This window comes from Rhinoderma darwinii, chromosome 3, assembly GCF_050947455.1.
Source record: "Rhinoderma darwinii isolate aRhiDar2 chromosome 3, aRhiDar2.hap1, whole genome shotgun sequence".
Lineage (NCBI taxonomy): Eukaryota > Metazoa > Chordata > Amphibia > Anura > Rhinodermatidae > Rhinoderma > Rhinoderma darwinii.
In genome coordinates, this window is record NC_134689.1 from 370,442,244 (window position 1) to 370,462,780 (window position 20,537).

A 20,537-nucleotide genomic window follows, 5' to 3' on the forward strand; every position below is an offset into this window, starting at 1 on the left:
CCCCCCTTGTCCCCTTTTGAGTGAGTTCGGTTTTAGGTAGGGGCGTTAGTGTAGGGAAGGGGGTGTGTTAAGGTTAATGGGGTAGGGTATATAAGGTCACTTACCTCGGTGGTCGGTCTCTTTTGGCTGAATTTCCCTCCCTCCCTCCCTTGTGTCATCCTGGTGTTGGGGTTTCGCGGTAGTAATTTTTGTTTACTTGTGTATCATTTTGTTTGCTGGTTTCTTTGCTGTTTTTAAAAAAAATAAAAAATTTCCAAAAAAAAACAAAACGAATAAACCATGTCAAAGGAAAGTCTTAAAAAATAAAAAAAACATACTATATTGCTTTTCCTATGACACGGTGGTGTCTTGCTTGCTTGTGTATTTTGTATTATTGTTGTTTTCTGTCACAGCTGGCGGTAGTAGAAGGGGATTTACCTACATGTCCTTGGTATAGGCAGGCATACAGGTTGTTCTTTGACCTTTGTTAAGGTCATTTAGAGTTTATATTTTGTCAAATGTTATTTTAAATATCTATTAATAAATCTGTGGGCGACCCCCGGGTCAACCCCACATTCAAAGAAGTTTAAAGAGGCTCTTTCACCAGATTTTGCAACACCTATCTCCTATTGCAGCAGATCGGCGCTGCAATGTAGATAACAGTAACGTGTTTTTTTTTTCAAAAACAAGCATTTTTGGCCAAGTTATGAGCATTTTTATATTTATGCAAATTAGCCTTTCTTATGTACAACTGGGCGTGTTTAAAGTTATGTCCAACTGGGCGTGTATTTTGTTCGTTACATCGGGGCGTTTTTACTTCTTTTACTAGCTGGGCGTTGTGAATGGAAGTGTATGATGCTGACGAATCAGCATCATCCACTTCTCTTCGTTACCACCCAGCTTCTGGCAGTTCACAGACACACAGCGTGTCCTCGCTCATCCGACGCGATGAAGTTCCTGTGGGAGGAAGTGAGTGACGTCACAGCGTGATCTTGCGAGGACACGCTGTGTGTCTGTGCACTGCCAGAAGCTGGGTGGTAATGAAGAGAAGTGGATGATGCTGATTCATCAGCATCATACACTTCTATTCACAACGCCCAGCTAGTAAAACAAGTAAAAACGCCCAGATGTACACACACAATACACGCCCAGTTGGACATAACTTTAAACACGCCCAGTTGTACATAAGAAAGACTCATTTGCATAAATATAAAAATGGGCATAACTTGGCCAAAAATGCTCGTTTTAAAAAAAAAACAAAAACGTTACTGTAATCTACATTGCAGCGCCGATCTGCTGCAATAGGAGATAGGGGTTTGAAAATCTGGTGACAGAGCCTCTTTAAGTGTCGGTGGTTAATTTATTTGAGGGTATTTAAGTAGACTACCAGGGGTTATATTTTTGCTATATGCATACAGTCGCTGGAACGCCAATTATTGTGTCATAGCCAGGGCCCGTCGGAGTATCGCTAGGTGGGCTCGTCTGACCCTGATGCGAGGTAATTATTTATGTAATGATGTAAACACTTTTCCATGGATAACATTGGTATATCCTTTAAGAACAATAATAAAAATATCCGTAAGTTCCTCTGATGAAACATAACATGGCTACTTCCATTGTAATTGCCTATTCAGATATATTAGGATTTACATCCTTACTTTTGAAATCAGTGTTGCCGCCTTGTGAACCACTTCTAGTCTCAAATTTGACATTGAAGAATGGCTTAATTCCGGAAGCCCTTCCTTGTGTCAACACCGACATTGACTTCTCTTCTCACATTGTTGGGTTTAAACACTCAAAGCAGGAGTCTATTAGCAGTGTCGGGAGAAGAATATCTATTGAGGGAGAGAATCCAGCTAAATATAAGGTGAAGACTCCAGAATCTAAAGCGTGTGTCTTCCTTTTATTATTTATTGGTATTCATCAAGCAAGATTGATTGATTGAAAATAAAGGGCCTTGCATTAAAACAGGGGCAGACAAAAAGTTGCTCATCTCAACCAATTGGATCACTGCCTGTACATCAGTGCATGGAGGTCATATGGCTCCTTAGTACAGAGCTGCATCTCCTCCCTAAGTTACTGTACAGGCTCAGTCGAACTCTGTGTGTACGAAGATATTCACCCCTAGAATGCTATGGAATCTGACAGAAAAGACTCTGTATGTCTCCGTATCGAAACAGAGGAATACAGATGTACAGTAGAGACCTTAATGGACCATAGCAGCCCAAGCTCCGTATATAACAGAGCCTGCCGAATGCAAGTCAAGTTGGAAAATAAAAAATGGAACCTGATTGCTTGCTATGGGCAACCATTCCCTATTCAACCCTTAATGACGAAGATATTTTTTTTCACTTTTTCTCATCATTGAGCTTTTCAACACCTCAGATGCTGTGGTCGCGATTAACCACAGCATTTGAGGGGTTAAACAGCCAGGAACAGCGCGATCGCTGCTCCCGGATGTTAGTCCCGGGTGTCCGCTGTAAAATACAGCCGACAGCCGCAGCATATGGTGCACACTCAGCGCATGAGCGCGCTCCAAACATTATCCCCCACACCCGGACGTAATAGCACGTCTGGGTGCGCGGAGGGGTTAAATGATAATATCTTTGCAACCGCTATGAATATCACAACTATTTTTACTTTGTTTTGTACAAGACTTATGAGGCTTTAATTTTCTAGATTAGTTTAATTAATTCCATGTTTTTAATTTTTATTATGAGCAGACAAATCACTAAAAATTAAAAAAAAAACATTTGTTTTATATATACTGTTGCAGCTCTGTAACAATTAGTATTCTTTTCTCTCTTGGAGAGTGAAGAAGGCTGAGTTAAAACAAACTTTTCTATGACCACCATGCGACAGTAGTTGTGTTCATCAGCTCCTTATCTGCCCAGATAACGAGCACACTGGTTCCGCTATCTCTGGGCAGAAGCCGTGGACGGAGGGAGAAGACGGGGAGAGAGCAGGGAGAGAGAGAAGTGCAGGCTGCTTTAGTGTGAGCAGCGCTGCCCTTGTAGGCGTTTGTTTTATGAAACTAAGACAAAGAGGTGTCGGCACTTGTAGACAGAGCTGACACATAGATTAGTGCAGAGCTGCTCACGCTGAAGCAGCTCTGCACTCATTAAACCCCGATGCACGCTGCAAACGTCTATATAGGTGTCAACTGCACGGGGCATTGGCAGTTGGAACGTATATAGCCATATGGCAGTTGTGAAGGAGTTAAACAAAAATTATTTGATTTTGCTTTACCACATTCCAAGAGCTGTAACTTTTTTATCTTTCCATTTATGTAGCCGTACATGGGCTTGTTTTTGTGGAACCAGATTTTATTAGTACCATTTTGGGGTACATTGGGCCTTATTGATTAACTTTCATTAACACATTTTTTTAAAACATATACAATTCCATTGTTTGTTATTTGAGGTTTTTTTTTACGCCATTCTCCGTATGCTTTGAATAACTTATTGTATGTATTGTTTGCGAAAAATGCAAGTTGCTTAAAAAAGTCTGAAAATCATAAGTTGTTTTCCCTTGAAAACAGCTACGTATTTTCAGACGTTTTTTGTTAAGCATGTGAACATACCATTCGGCTACATGCACACAAGCATGACAGATTTACGTGCGTAAAAACTGTGTGTAACATCTGTCGGTGTGCGTTGCGTTTTGCATCAGTGTGCTTTGCGAGTGGCCTGTCTTTTTCACGCTCACGCAAGCACTTTTTTTTTCAATGTAATTGATGCGTAAAACACGGACATCACACGGATGTGCATCCAAGTGCTGTCTGTGGTTTTCACTCACCCATTGACTTGAATGGGCAGCTAGGTGCATTAAAACACAACAATATAGGACATGCAGTGAGTTTCACGCAACAGACACTCGCTGCATGAAAACTAACGCCTGTGTGAATAGCCCCATTGAAATCAATGGGCCCGTGTGCTGTGCGTTGTTTTAACATACAACACACGGACAAGATTCACGCTTGTGTAAATGAGCCCTAAAACTGACAGTCTGTTAGGCAGCGCCTCTGGCACACCTGATAGGCATGTAGTCATGGCAAGCCTGGATGCCCCCTCTCTCTGTATACCACTCAGGTGCCACGGTCGCTATTGAACTTGCATCTAAGGAGGTAAACGGCAGATCCCGGCTATTACAGCAGGATCTCAGTTGTCATCAGAGAGCCAAACACCCGCTCCTTCCGGCACGAAACAACCCTATTGGGCTTATTCCGATCCGCTGTGAAAAGGTGTATACATTGTAATAAGGGGTAATACTTTTATGTTACGAAAATAATATTTGGACCTGGCATTCTTCCTTAGCGTCCTTTATATTCCCCAGCTATATAAATTTCCCCCAATATGTTCCAAAGATATTTTTGTTTCACAACTGAAGGCGTATTATTACTTTTTGGCACCATTATATTATCATCATAAATTGGCTGAGTTACCATGATGTCTGATTCCACCTTTACCTACATTGGATGATACGCTTGGGCGGACGTTACACTAGGATGAGTGCGTTGCAATTGACAAATGTTACATCAGACCAAATGAATTAGTAGAACTACTGAAAATCAGACACAAGACATATTTCCCAGAATATTAAATGGCCAAGGGTCACTCGAGGAGTGCTAGGGAAAGAAACCAGACAGGATGGCCGCTTGGCTTTTATCTTTATAAAATGTGGTGTTTCAAAGTAGAAAAGGTCATCTAAAATGGGTAGGGTAGTGATAAGATAACCCCCTCCTTAATGACCCCACTCAGTAGTTAGTATAGCCAGTAAGGATATAACCTGTGATGTGGTAAAGACTTCTTCTCACCTCTGCACTAACACTTCCCTCCCCTGCCCATTTAAATGTAAATGTTTATCCTGCTCGGCTTATAGAGATAAGATGTGTTTGCCCAGGGAGAGGGGGGAGCTCCGCAGACAGACCCTTGGCCTTCTTCTAAGTGCTGCATACTTCTGGGCCTTATAGGCTTTAGTAGGCCCCTCCTTCATTAGCAAATATTCCACACCCAGCTGTTGGATATATGAGTTTCTCCCTCTGTATCTGTGTTTTCATGCTACCCAGATAAGGGCAAACCTTTTTACAATAGGGCTTATGTGTCTCATGGATCAAAAGTGGTCGTTGTTGTAAGTTGCTGGTATACACCAGTTTTAGGGGGTGGCAGTTGCCCAGGTTCCCCATTTCCTAGGGGGGAAATTAAATATGGAAACTCCATGACCAAACTGAAACCACCGAATATTATTTAGTGGTGTATGGTGTTGGTATTATTTGGGTATTGTATTGTAGTATTACGCAGGAATTATATGGCAGTGTTATGTTGGCTCTTTAAAGGACTATTATTTGGGCACCATATGGCGTTATTATGTGGGCTGAAATTACAAAAAAACCTGCAACAGGGGGCCCTACTTCTTTTGTTGCCTAAGGCCCTGTTCACATATGTGTTCGTCATTGCATTGTTCTGCTCCGTCAGAGGAGCAAAACAACGAAAATGTCGGAAGCGCAGGCTCCGTTGAACGGAGACAACCGACTCCCAACGGAACCCATTAACTTTAATGGGTTCTGTCGGGGGCCCGTGGACTTACCGGAAACATGCTACGCTATTGTTTCTAGTATTTTCAGCGAAATCTGCAACGGAGGCCTCTAACTGAGCCTCAAAAAAGAGATGTGAATTAGGCCTAAGGCTTCATTTTCTATATAACCAGCCTTGTACAGTATATGCAGCCCATTTTTATTATGTTGCCTAACATTAAGGAAATGCTATACTTACCACAGCCTGCACATCAAATCATCCATAAAAATGTACACATACACCATGTGCACATGTTTTTTAGAAACCCAAAAATATTTAGCATTTTGTGAGGTTTTTTTTACAAATGAAAAGAAAATGATTGTAGTTGTCACATTTAGAAGTGAGGTGGGAGGACTGATACATGAAATTCAAAAATAATAAGAAGAAACATCTAAGATGGATACAAATGTAATGATGTTCAAATGAGTGTTACAATATTTTGTGAAGATGGAAATGATATTTCCATAATAAAAATTATTCCTATTGTTAAAGATCTTGCCTGGTTTAGAAAACCCATTTTTAAATACAGTACCGTCTGAATTAACCCTTTCATGACACAGACATGTTTGGATTTTCGTTTTTATTTTTTCATCCCCACATTCCAAAAGCCATAACTTTTTTATTTTTTCGTCGATATAGCCATATGAGGGCTTGTTATTACGGGACAAGTTGTAGCTTTTCACAGCACAATTTATTGGACCATATAATGTATTGGGAAACTGTAAAAAAAATTCTATGTGGTGGGCATAGGAAAAAAGCAGCGATTATTCACTCTTTTATAGGGGTTTCATTTTTACGGCTAATGTTAATTTTATTCTACCAGTCAATACGATTACGGCGATACCAAATTTATATATTTTTTTATGTTTACTACTTTTACCAGGAAGAAACTAATTGTTAAAAATAAAATATGTATTTTGTCGCCACATCCGGAGACCCATAACTTTTTTATTTTTCCATCGATTTAGCGATTTATGAGGGCTTATTTTTTGAGAGGCGAGCTTTAGTTCCTATTGGTACCATCTTGGGCTACATGAGACTTTTTGATCACTTTTTATTCTTTTTGTGGGATATGAAGTGACCAAAAAACAGCGATTCTGGCGTTTCACATTTTTTTCTTTTTACGACGTTCACCTGCAGACCAAATAATGCTATATTGTAATAGTTTTGACTTTTACGGATGCAGCAATACCAATTTTGTATATTTATTTTAATATATTACTTCAGAAGACAAATGGGAAAAGGTTTTTTTTTTTTTTACACTACTAAACAACTTGATTTAACTTTTTTTTTTACACATTCCATTGTCCCCCTAGGGGACTTGAACCAGTGACTGTTTGTAGTCTGAAACTATGGACACACATAGGTCTACATAGTAGTTGTATACACAGAATATTTATTTTTTCTGAAGACTATTTTTAGAGATGCTTGATTTTTCATTTTAGATGCATTGAAACAATACAAGAAAAATAGGTTGCAAAAGTAGACATGTCCTTTAATGTTGAAGAATTGCTTTTTATATATGACCCCCCCCCCCCCCCACCCCGCTGTGTCTATGGACAGCAAAGAGAATCACAAGTACCTTAAACTTAAAGAAAGACATTTTCAATGGGACATAGGGAAATAAATGACAAAGAACAGTTGAAAAAATTGGCGTTCACTAATGCAGGTATGACAATGAAATAAATGTCTGATTGGTTACTGTGCACATTTGCACTTTGTTTGTAAATCACCCCCAATGAGATGAAAGCGAAGAAGAAAAATCTCAAGCACAGAGGGATCCCTCATGTATATGCCACTGCAAGTAATATTCATGGCACATTCTCTTTTCACAGACTACGTGTAAAAAATTCTGATTGTTAGTAAAACCTATACCTCGTAAGGGGGAGGGTAAATGTCACCTGTTCGGCTTCGGTCACATCTGCGTCAGGGCTCCGTTCAGGCGTTCTGTCTGAGCTTTCCGTCAGAACGGAACCCTGACTGAAACAAACGGAAATCATAGGTTTCAATGGTGACGGATCTGATGCAAATGGTTTCGGTTTGTCTGCGTTGTGCAAGGGTTCTGTCGTTTTGACGGAAGCACCACCATAGTCTACTGCGCTACTCATTCCGTCAAAACGACGGAAGCCTAAGTTTTGTCATATTAGAAAATTAGGGAATCATTAAAGTGTATGTTCATCTTAGGAGGTCCTAACCATATATATTACAGGAATAGTATTCCCCTAATGTTTTAGTTGCTGTCTTGACAGCCTATATGAGTGCAGACTGAGGGTCATAAAACAGTCTGTGTCTGCTGACAGGTCTGAAGTGCAGGAATTTTTTTTCACATTTGGTGCACTTTTTTGAAAAGAGTTAATTCTATTAACAGGATTGTAATTAAAGCAATTTTATTATACAGCATATTGGTGAATACCATGTGGGTGACAACTCTTAGGGCATGCCCACACGTGGCAGATTTCCTCCGCAACTGTCCGCATCAATGCCGCACAGAATCTGCGTTGCAGATTCTGCGGCGGATCTGCCCAAAATGTGCAGTAAATTGATGCGGACTAGCTGCTGCGGACTGCGGTAAAAGTGCTTCCCTTCTCTCTATCAGTGCAGGATAGAGAGAAGGGCCAGCACTTTCCCTAGTGAAAGTAAACTAATTTCATACTTACCCGGCCGTTGTCTTGGTGACGCGTCCCTCTTTCGGCATCCAGCCCTACCTCCCTGGATGACGCGGCAGTCCATGTGACCGCTGCAGCCTGTGATTGGCTGCAGCCGTCACTTAGACTGAAACGTCATCCTGGGAATCCGGACTGGAGACAGAAGCAGGGAGTTCTCGGTAAGTATGAACTTCTATTTTTTTTACAGGTTGCTGTATATTGGGATCGGTAGTCACTGTCCAGGGTGCAGAAACAGTTACTGCCGATCGCTTAACTCTTTCAGCACCCTGGACAGTGACTATTTACTGACGTCTCCTAGCAACGCTCCCGTAATTACGGGAGCCCCATTGACTTCCTCAGTCTGGCTGTAGACCTAGAAATACATAGGTCCAGCCAGAATGAAGAAATGTCATGTCAAAAAAGCAAGACGCATCCGCAGCACACATAACATGTGCATGACAGCTGCGGACTTCATTGCGGAAATTAGAATCTCCATTGAAGTCAATGGAGAAATTCCGCCATGAGTCCGCAGCCAGTCCGCCACAACTCCGCAACAGCCAGTGCATGCTGCGGACACCAAATTCCGCTCCGCAGCCTATGCTCCGCAGCGGAATTTTCCGCTTCGTCTAAATGAACCCTACTAAATAGAAGTGGAAGTCAATGGAGAAACGGCTCCGCTGCGGATTAACGCTGCGGAGTGTCCGCAGCGGAATTCAAGCGCAATTCCGCCACGTGTGGCTTTGCCCTTAGACGGTGCAGTACCCTGACAATGAGTGAAGAGTGTGACTACTATATAAATATAGGACTGTACATCTCATAGCTCCACCATCTTATCATATATGTTATCATTTTGTATCTAGTGCCTGGTTATTGTGGAGACTTTATAACATACTAAGAACTGCTGTACAGTGCTTTGTCTCTAAAGGCCCTTAAAGGGGTTATGTGTTGACCGAAAGTATTAGCCTTGTACTCACTGCAGTATGTGGGTACACTGCTAATCTATATTCCGGTCCCCCGTCGCGCTCATTATGAGATTTTAATAGATTTTTATAGCGCTAGCGGGGAACCGGAAGTCTAGTGGCACAGTCTTCCGTCATGATGACACGACTCTTCGTCATGTGACCGGTCCCACTGTACTCTATGTAATCGTTGTAGCAGTAGTACAGCAGGGACCTGAATGTATATTAGTGAGTATACTCACATACTGCAGTGAGTACACTGCTAATACTTTTCGGTCCCCATATAACCCCTTTAAAGGGGTTTTCCCATTACAGACATTTATGACATATCCACAGGATATGTCATAAATGTCAGATAGATGTGGTTCAGATAGATGCGGGTCAGATAGATGCGGGTCAGATAGATGTGGTTCAGATAGATGCGGGTCAGATAGATGGGGCTCAGATAGATGCGGGTCTCGCATGCTTCCTACGTTGCTTTTGTAACTGCCATTCACTAATATTGGAGTTACGGAGACAGGGTAGCTCAACGAGTTATGCTGTTTCCGTAACTCCTGACCATGTCCCGACCATGTAATCAGGAAGTGGCCTGGAGTTAGCGTAAGCACAAAAAGCTAGAACGTGGTTTAGGGAACCTCATTCCATAGATAGGTGCGGGTCCCTGAGGTGGGACCCGCATCTATCTGACATTTATGACATATCCTGTGGATATGTCATAAATGTCCCTCGTGGGAAAACCCCTTTAAAGGAACAGTGTCATCACAAATTATTTTTTTATATGTTAAAGATGTTAGTGCTTTATTAAAAACGTTTATATTCATTTGTGTGTTTGTGTTTTACTTTTTCTTATTTTTACACTTTTTCTTCCCTATGGGGGCTGCCATTTTTTGTTCCATTTCTGTCAGTGTCGATTAACGACACATACAGACATGGGATACGGCAGCCACAGTCCCATAGGGACTGCGAACGGCTCCCGTCCCATTGACTTCCGTGTACGGCGTCTGTGTGGGAACTGCGCATGCGCCGCTCCCACACAGTCCAATTCGAAATTGGCGCCGTCCGGCGCCATTTTCCTGTGGACCGGAAGTCGCGGCCGGACAGTAATATTACTACTTCCGGTCGCGGCTTCCGGATTTGTGCACTTGGACCAGCGGCAGCAAACGGAGCGGACGGGCCGGAGGGAGCCGCGGCGGCAGGAGCAGGTAAGAGATTTCAATGTATGTTCGTGTTTGTGTGTGTTTACTACTGTATGTAAACCTACTACACTGTGTGTTAGCTCAAAAAATGGCGACACACAGTGTAGGAGGTTACACCGTTCAAACCCCTCGTTTATCCCGGCACTAGCCAGGATAAAGGAGGTGGGGATGCTGAGAGCTCACTAGAGCGAGGGCTTTTAACCCAATGTTGCAATGCTGCAATTTTGGGAATAGCTCCATCTAGTGACCAGCAATGGGAAATATTATAAATTTAGAATTAATTTATAATATTTCCTGACTCGTGAAAAAAATAAAAAAAATTTGAACAATGTTTAATCACCCACACACTAAATGTTTAATTTAAAAAAAAAAAACATGTTTTTCTGGCAACACAATGCCTTTAAGGGTCTTTACACCCTTAAAGGGGTTTTCCACTATTGGACAACTGATGACCTATCCACTGGATAGGTCATCAGTACATGATCTGTGAGGGTCCGACACCCGAATCCCGCACTGTTAAGCCGCTCCGGCTGCCTCCGGGCACCGGACGTACATGCCGGAAGCAGTTGGCTCTGGCCACGGAATAGTGGCTGAGCTGCAGTACTGTAGCTCTGCTCCTATTCAAGTGAATAGGGGCAGAGCTGCAGCTCTGCAGTGTGGCTGCTATGCTATGTACGGAGCCAACTGATTCTGGCTCCGTACACCGCATAATGGGCAACATCATCCTGTGCCCAGAGGCAGACAGAGCGGCTTATCGGTGCGGGGTCCGGGTGTCGGACCCGCCCTGATAATATACTGATGGCCTATCCGGTGGATAGGTCATAAGTTGTCCAGTAGTGGACAACCGCTTTAAAGAGGCTCTGTCACCAGATTTTGCAACCCCTATCTCCTATTGCAGAGATAGGCGCTGCAATGTAGATAACAGTAACGTTTTTTGTTTTTTTTAAAATGAGCATTTTTGGCCAAGTTATGACCATTTTTATATTTATGTAAATGAGGCTTTCTAAAGTACAACTGGGTGTGTTTAAAGTTATGTACAACTGGGCGTGTATTGTGTATGTACATCGGGGCGTTTTTACTTCTTTTACTAGCTGGGCGTTGTGAATAGAAGTATCATCCACTTCTCTTCAGAACGCCCAGCTTCTGGCAGTGCACAGACACACAGCGTGTTCTCGAGAGATCACGCTGTGACATCACTCACTTCCTGCCCCAGGTCCTGCATCGTGTCGGACGAGCGAGGACACATCGGCACCAGTTGATTCTGCAGCAGCATCAGCGTTTGCAGGTAAGTAGCTACATCGACTTACCTGCAAACGCTGATGCTGTTGCAGAATCATCTGTAGCCTCTGGTGCCCATGTGTAGTCGCTCGTCCGACACGATGCAGGACCTGGGGCAGGAAGTGATTGACGTCACAGCGTGATTTCTCGAGAACACGCTGTGTGTCTGTGCACTGCCAGAAGCTGGGCGTTCTGAAGAGAAGTGGATGATACTTCTATTCACAACGCCCAGCTAGTAAAAGAAGTAAAAACGCCCCGATGTACGCACATAATACACGGCCAGTTGTACTTTAGAAAGCCTCATTTACATAAATATAAAAATGGTCATAACTTGGCCAAAAATGCTCGTTTAAAAAAAACAAAAAACGTTACTGTAATCTACATTGCAGCGCCGATCTGCTGCAATAGGAGATAGGGGTTGCAAAATCTGGTGACAGAGCCTCTTTAAGGCTCCTTACACCCTGTTTATACTAAGGGAGCTAAGGGCAATAGGGACACTGTTGAGAACATGTGGTACCTGTTGTTATTGCTGGGACATTTTTATTGAAAGCAACAGTATTATGAAATATTCTATATATTCTAAATTTCTATATATAACTGCATCTGTCTTGTGCCTTTTTTTGGTCTTTGTTTTTCCTATAGAAAGCAATAGCCGGGAAATAAAGTCACACCTAGGACTTTCTGCGTTGTAATTGAATTGGCACACAGTGCACATCTTTAACCCTTTCCGGCCGCAGACAGTTTTTTATTTTTTCATTTTAGTTTTTTCCTCCCGGCCTTCCATAACTTTTTTTTTTTCCATCGACATAGCCGTTCAAGGGCTTTCTTTTTACAGGATGAGATTTATTTTGTAATGGCACCATTTATTGTACTATATAGTGTACTAAGAAACTTTTAAAAATTATTTTGTGGGGCGGAGTGAAAAAAAAAAGTAATTCCTCCATTGTTTTTTGGGTTTTGACTTTACAGGGTTTACTGAGCAGTAAAAATGGCATGTTAACTTTATTCTGCAGGTTAATACGAATATGGCAAAACCAAATTTCATATATTTTTCTATGTTTTACTACTTGTAAAAAAAACTATTTGTAAAAGAAAAAAAATAGCTTTGTATCACCATATTCTGAGACCCATAAGGTTATATTTTTCAGTCGATGGAGCTGTGTGGTAGCATTTCTTTTGCAAGAAAAGCTGTAGTTTTTATTGGTACCATTTTTGGGTAAATGCAACTTTTTGATTAATCTTTACTCCAAATCTTTTGGCAAGCAATGTGAACAAAAACAAATGTGGTGATTACAATGATGTTAATTTTTAGAATTGTTTACATTATACAACAACAACAAAATTGGAGGAGGTTTTTTTTTTTACTTTTAATGTTTATATACATACATACATATATATATATATATAATAAACAATGAAAGTGGCACAGCAACAGTGGTTGGGTGCAAAAATAATCCTTCCAGGCTCCGGCTAAGAGCCACTGGATACAAGACAAAGAGAATTGAGGCAGCACTCCAGCTAGTGAATAAAGCAAAAGGTGTATTTATTTAACCCAATATATATATATATCTACTCTATATATTCTTAAAAACGTTATAACTTTAAACTTTTTTTTACACTTTTTATTTAGCCCCACTAGGGGACTTAAACATGTGATCGTTCGATTGCTAGTACAATACACTGCAATACTTATGTATTACGTATTTTGCATCCTCGTATTAAAGGGGTATTACTAACTAAGAGATATATGGCATATCTACAGGATATGCCATAAATGTCTAATAGATGCAGGTCCCTGCTTTTTTCGCCTGTTTTTTCGCCTGTTGAGGAGCCAGATGACCACAGATTCCAGACGGGGACTAGTGGAGAGGAGAGCATGCGCGCGGCTCTATCCGTTCTACTCTATAAGAGTTCCAGAAACAGCCGAGCAAACACTGCTCGGCTGTTTCCATATCTCCCATAGAATAGAATAGAGAGAGCCATAAATGTTGGGAATACCTGTTTAATACCCTATTAAGCCATTTTCATTAGGCTGGTACCATAAGAAAAGAGTCAACACCCCGCAATCACGACGCGGCTGGTGGAATGACAGAGGGGGGCCCCTTTGTCTAACGGCTAAGACGCCGCAGTCGCTATTAACTGTGGTATCTAAGTGGTTAAGTGGTTGGGATCGGAGTTATAGCGGGGTATTAGAGCGAGGTGTCAGCTGTAATATGCTTCTGTGTACAGAGTAGGCACAGTTCCTGAGCTCGCTCTATACATAGCCTACCCGACTATGAAGTACATGTACGACAAATGACAGGAAGGGGTTAATAAATTTGGTGCTTTTTACGACTTGGTGACACTTCTTTTCTTGACACTTTTAAAACTGTTAAGGTAAGAATAAAAGCATCTAAGACATAAATTTGGTGCTCCCTATGAACTCAATTTGTTTGGCCCGACTAGTTTGGGAAATTTCCCCTAATGTGTACAGCCATGTATAGCTTGCGCTACATAAGCAAATAAATAAATGAATGACAGTTTTACATCAGATGTATTTTATCATTTATAACAAGTGTATACAGAGCTGGTGCTATAGACTAGTTATATAGAGCATCATATAAAATGTAGAGGAACTGTCCATCACCTGTCAACATGTAGCCCTATATTCCTCATATTGAAATATTGTGCACATAATGTTAGGCTGCCCATACACATAGGGTTAGGGTCAGCATGCATGTGAATGGCCTGCTGTACGCTAGCTATACACTTGAGATATCTCCCAGCCAAACAGCTATTTCTTCCGACTCTACTATAAACGTGCTCGTATATGGGGAGAGAGGGAGTAAGCCATGGCCAGATCCCTCATATCATTTGCGGGAACAAAGGATAATTTTTTCCCCCCAGAGCCGAAATCATTGGGTTTGGACAACTTTTATCTAATGTGTATGGCCAACTTTAGACTTAAAGTTTAACTAAACTTTTATAAAACGTTTGACATTTCATAGTGACATGTCAGTAGCTTTGATCAGTGGGGGTTGGAGCACTGAGACCCCCACTAAATACTAAAACGAAGCATTAGAAGCACTCAGGTGAGCACAAACCTCTGGTTTGGCGATCAGAAACGCAGCGGCACATCACCCGAGCACTTCTGCTGCTTCATTTTAGCGATCGGTGGGGAACCCAGTGCACGGACCCCCACTGATCAAAACGTCTGACATATCACTATGACATGTTAAAAGTTGTATAAAAACTAGTGCAGTTGCTAAGAAGTCATGGGCATTTCAAAGACAATAAAACGCAAGTACAAATCATTAAAAACTGGAACTGTCCTTGGATATTAGGGACCGTTGGCAACTATGCATTCTAGTGCAACTTTGTGTGGTGCATTATTTAGTGGAGAGTTTTATCAGTTCTAAGTCTTATCTCTAGTTCATGAAGCAGAACTAAAGTAAAGTTTACTGAAGAAATAACCAGAGCAACCATGCAAGAATAGAGTACAATCTCCTATATATGTGGTGTAAAAGAATGAGACATATACAGATGTAGTAGGATAGAATTTGTCATTTGGCACTCTGTGATATCATGTAATTTCTGTTTTGTGGCTTGACTCATTATGAGATCAAGATATGTTATCTGCGGTTTGACACAGAACTGCCAGTAAATCTACGTGATAAAGGTACAAGTGTAAAATGACACATTCAGCTCTGCTACATTTGTAGGTCATTAACATTTTACAGGGGAGTATAATGAATGACAAGTATGAAAGTAAAGGCAACGACCTGGACATGTTTTTCGATACTTACTCCGTGGACGTGGGGCTTGGGTGGCATTTGGTGAGGCAATGCAAACGTCCTCCCGTGGGTACTGATCACAACGAAGCATATCTGGCCAGGGAAAGCCAAAGTACTGCATTACTGGCTCACAAGCATCTCGGACCTCTTCACATAACCAGCGGCATGGGTAGAGAGGCTGTTCCAGGCACACTGGGGCGAAAAGGGAGCACAGGAACACCTGTGTACCCGGATGGCAGTTCTTGCTCAGCAGAGGCACCCAACTGCTGGCTTGGTACTTCACCTCCACCATGGTCTCATGGTCGAGTAGGTTGGGCAGTACCATCTTGTTGTATCCCACTCCATGGCACAGTGCTAAATCCTGGGGAATGTCCACACACTGTGGCGTTCGGGAATAAAACCTTCCACTTTGGTAGTGCCGAACCATTTCTGGTTGGAAGCCTACATAGTCATATTCACTTGGTTGGGGTTCTCTGGAGAGAAGCCCAGGTGCGACCCACAGCAGTAACAAGGGCCAAACGCCACCCTTTGGTGACATTGTTTCCTAATCCTTTTTTGCTTAGAAAAAAAAATAATAGGAAAAGTTTCTAAAAGTTTTTGAAGAATCCCAACAATAGGAGTATTCAGTCACAGCTCCTTGTGGAAGTAAATGGTGCTCACTGTGCGGTGGCGCAGTACAAAGGTCTGCAGGGTAGCTGGAGCTTCTTGCTGGATCTGAACAGTTTCATATTGGAGAACAAGAGAGCAGTAAGTGTTAGCCAAGAAAGAATCCGGCAGATCCAATAAGAAAAGTGCCGGCCCTCCTCCACTCCTCCCTTTCTCCTCCTTGTGTCACACTCTCTTTTTCTTTCCTCTCACATTTGGGATGTCCTGCCCTTCATGTGTCCTCGCACGCTGTCCACCAGCAGCCTCTCTCACTTCTCCCATCCTCCCAGACTACTCCTATCCTCCACACCTCCCTCTATCACTTCTCCTCAAGGCGTAATTCATTTACAAGTGTCACTCACAAGTCACACAACAGGAATGACCCAGCATGGTTACCTGCATGGCCACCCCCCAGTGTGATAAACAGAGGGTCTTTAGAACAGGGCAGATATTTAACAGATATAACAATGTATGATCTGTAATTAACACATGTAAATGACAGGATGTTTTTCGTTTAATGATTAACCGGTTGCTTATATATTGCCTACATATTCCGCAGCGCTGCACAGACACCGTCATCTCTCACATCAGTCCATGTTTCCAATGGATCTGATTATTAACTGATTTACATCAAAATTTCGCACTATAGAGGGAGATTTATCAAAACTAGTGCAAAGGAAAAGTGGGAAGTGGAACAGTTGCACATAGCAGCCAATCAGATTCCAGCTCTCATTTTTTAGAGGTCCTTTTGAAACTAAAAGAAACATTCTGATTGGTTGCTATGGGTAACTACTTCATTTTTCCTTTTGCACCAGTTTTGATAAATCTCCCTCATAGGGTGCTGACTGCAGTAGAGAATTTCCCCCTAAATTTAAAATAATTACAAGTAAATATGAGTTTTTTTGTAATCTGTTCTGTCAGGTTGTTAAAAATTGAGAAAGTTGGGGGAAAAAAACAATATGGCCACCATTACAGTCCTTTCGTTCACTGTCACCCAAATTAATTACGCTTGGTAATTCACCTATACATTCCCAATTGTGTATCACTGAATGACAAAGATTTGCTATTCAGTAATCGGTGAAAGCTGGATGACAACCCCTGTGAAGATGTCATTGTTGAGCTTAATCTCTCAACTCAGGCAGCGCATGGCTTTGTAATATAACATGGCGGGAGATGGCCCTCACTTAACCTGACCTGACGTGTGGATGTCATACGCACATTAGACACAAGTCGTTTCTCGTCTATTATATGCTGCTTGTGACGACTCCTGCTGCTGCAAGACTATCGCTCGGCCTCCATTTAGTCAGTGACTATGGAGCCACCAATGGCAAGCAATTAAACAGAACCTGTCACCCACCAGATTTTAGGGCACTAAACCACCATGATGTTTGTTGTTCTACTGCTGGGGAATAGCGTCCTAAACATGCCCCTCTCAAAACTGTCAGTTTTAGCATTTGGTCTGAATGAGTCCAATGGCCTCCTGCACATGCTCAGTTCTCGGATGAAGCCGAGGCCAGTACATCAGGACACTTCTCTGTGACACGCTGTATTATAACTTCTTTTTACACTAAATGCTCAAACGGACAATTTTGAGAGGAGAATGTTTAGGATGTTAAACCCGAGTAGTACTGTATAACCACATGCTAGTGGTTTATTGCCCTAGTACAGGGGTATTTGTAGGAAGCACTTAAAGGGTATTCCAGCCTCCAGCATTTTTCCCCTATCCAATGGATAGGTGAAAAATGCTGGGGTTAGACCACTGGGACCCCCACCAATCACAAGAATGGGTGACCCTGTTCCTCCGCTTCCCCCAGCCACAGGACGGCGGCTAGGAGGAGTTTGAATGGAGCAGAGGCTGGGCATGCGCCATACTGTTCCACTCAAAGTCTATGAGTCAGACAGAAACAACTGACCGCTGTGGTCTGCTGTTTCCATCAGCCTCATAGACTTTGAATGGGGTGGCATGGCGCATGCCCGATTCTCACTCCATTGAAACTCAGCGAAGTCACCCTTTTTTGGCTGCGGAGACCGAGGTCCCTTGTTCTTGCAATTGGTGAGGGCAGTCGAACCCCCACCAATCTAGCATTTTTTACCTATCCAGCACATAGGTGAAAAATGCTAGAGGCTGGAATACCCCTTCAAGGAGATTTAATAAAACTAGTGCAAATGAAAAGTGGAGCAGTTGCCAATCAGATTGCTTCTTTCATTTTTAGAATCTGAGAGCTAGAATCTGATTTGTTGCTATGGGCAACTACTCTACTTATTTTGCACCAGTTTTGATAAACCTCCCCCATAGTGTTATGGGGACATATGTGCCTGAAACACATTGCTATGGGTGTATTTTTGGCTTCAAGAAGGTTAAGGTCCTACAAAGCTTACTCTATGTTCAGTGGCAAATCTGCCTTGAGCTTCAGACCAGAGTAACCTGAGATAGATTGGTTACTATGGATCTTCTGCATGACAACCCCACAAGATTGTTGATCCCTGGTATGACCTTTGCATGCTGTCCGTCCAGACTGCACTGAACCATGAGGACACGAAAATGACACAGTCTCTATTCTAATGCTTTAGCTGACACAAGTCACATTTTTCTGATGTCTATATGTATAACGCATATGGTATATAGATGAACGGATTCTTATGGTGGGCATGCATGAGTTCATACATTTGTTCAATGAAATGTTCACAGTAAATGTTGATTATTTTATTATGTGTCATGAGCAACACAGTAGTACTAGGGTTAATGTCATTTTGAAGTATTATTATTATTATTATTATTATTATTATTACTAGCAATATGTGAAATTATTGGAAAACATGATAAAAATAATAATAATGATAACAACACCATAACAGTTTCTTTATACATCTGCTGATGTGTATTAAATTAATTTTCTGCCAATTTAGCATTAACAGGGCAAAGTGTGGTAAAATAAAACTTACAGGGGCATACAGAGAAATCCAAGGCCAATGCCTTGTTCATTATTGATTTTAGGTCCAAAAATCTGTTCTGATTATTTTTAATAAGCTTTTCTAACTTGATAAATAAAAACAAATTCTGCCTCCCACTAGGGGGAGCTCACTCCATATGGATTTATACAGTCCTGCATTAAACGCTATTGGAGTTGTATAAATCTATATGCAGTGAGCTCCCCTAGTGGTGGCTGCAGGTCACTATGATAGCAAGCATGGGAAGCAGTTCAATGTAACAGCAAGCATGTAAAGCTATTGAGTTTGTTAACACTCAGGATTGTTGTATGTACATATTTACATTTATTTGCTTTTCACAAAGTGCATTTATTGATAATAAATATTGAAACTTCCCAAAGTGAGAATTTCAAGATTTAATGATCCTAGAAGGTGAAATGTCTTTGGTAAGATCAGCAGAAGTCCAATAGTCTGATTCAGTGCTGGTCGTTTACAAGTTTTATTTCAGGATACTTTTAGGAAACCTCTACCAGACTCTCAGCAACAATTTTGCTGGAACAATTGGTAAACAAAAGAACTTCAAAGGCCCACACCAGTGAATTCCAAGAAAAGCCCAGGCATACTGCTGCTGGTTTGGTAGAGACAGGTTGTTTTTGTTTTTTTATCAAAAGGGTGGATGGATAGATAGATAGATAGATAGATAGATAGATAGATAGATAGATAGATAGATAGATAGATAGATAATGAGATGATAGATTAGATAGATAGATAGATAGATAGATAGATAGATAGATAGATAGATAGATAGATAGATAGATAGATAGATAGATAGATAGATAGATAGATAGATAGATAGATAGATAATGAGATGATAGATTAGATAGATAGATAGATAGATAGATAGATAGATAGATAGATAGATAGATAGATAGATAGATAGATAGATAGATAGATAGATAGATAGATAGATAGATAGATAGATAGATAGATAGATAGATAATGAGATGATAGATTAGATAGATAGATAGATAGATAGATAGATAGATAGATAGATAGATAGATAGATAGATAGATAGATAGATAGATAGATAGATAGATAGATAGATGATAGATAGATTTATAACTAAATTATGATGGATCAAAATAAACTACTATTGCGTCTTCTAATGAGACGGAATCAAAATACTATTTTGGTCACATTATAACATGTATGATGAAGCAGATAAAGGGCTCTTCAGAGTAATAAGTTTCACATCTGATCTCTTTATAAAACATGTAGTTATTAGAGAGAGATGATAGATAGCTTTTAGATAGATATGAGATAGCTAGATAGATGATAGATAGATAGATAGATAGATAGATAGATAGATAGATAGATAGATAGATAGATAGATAGATAGATAGATAGATAGATAGATAGATAGATAGATAGATAGATAGATAGATATGAGAGAGATAGATAGATAGATAGATAGATAGATAGATAGATAGATAGATAGATAGATAGATAGATAGATAGATAGATAGATAGATAGATAGATAGATAGATAGATATGAGATA

The 20,537-nt window shown here is 41.1% G+C and overlaps 1 protein-coding gene across 1 annotated transcript in view; it reads right to left on the reverse strand.

Annotated features, from left to right (window-relative positions):
• Positions 1-16,116, reverse strand: part of SFRP1 (secreted frizzled related protein 1) — a 56,737-nt gene extending 40,621 nt beyond the window's left edge. The window contains exon 1 of the mRNA XM_075858680.1: positions 15,416-16,116. Within this exon, the coding sequence (XP_075714795.1) occupies positions 15,416-15,941 (526 nt within the window). The 5' untranslated portion in view covers positions 15,942-16,116. The remainder of the gene's footprint in view (positions 1-15,415) is intronic.
• Positions 16,117-20,537: the final 4,421 nt, after the last annotated feature.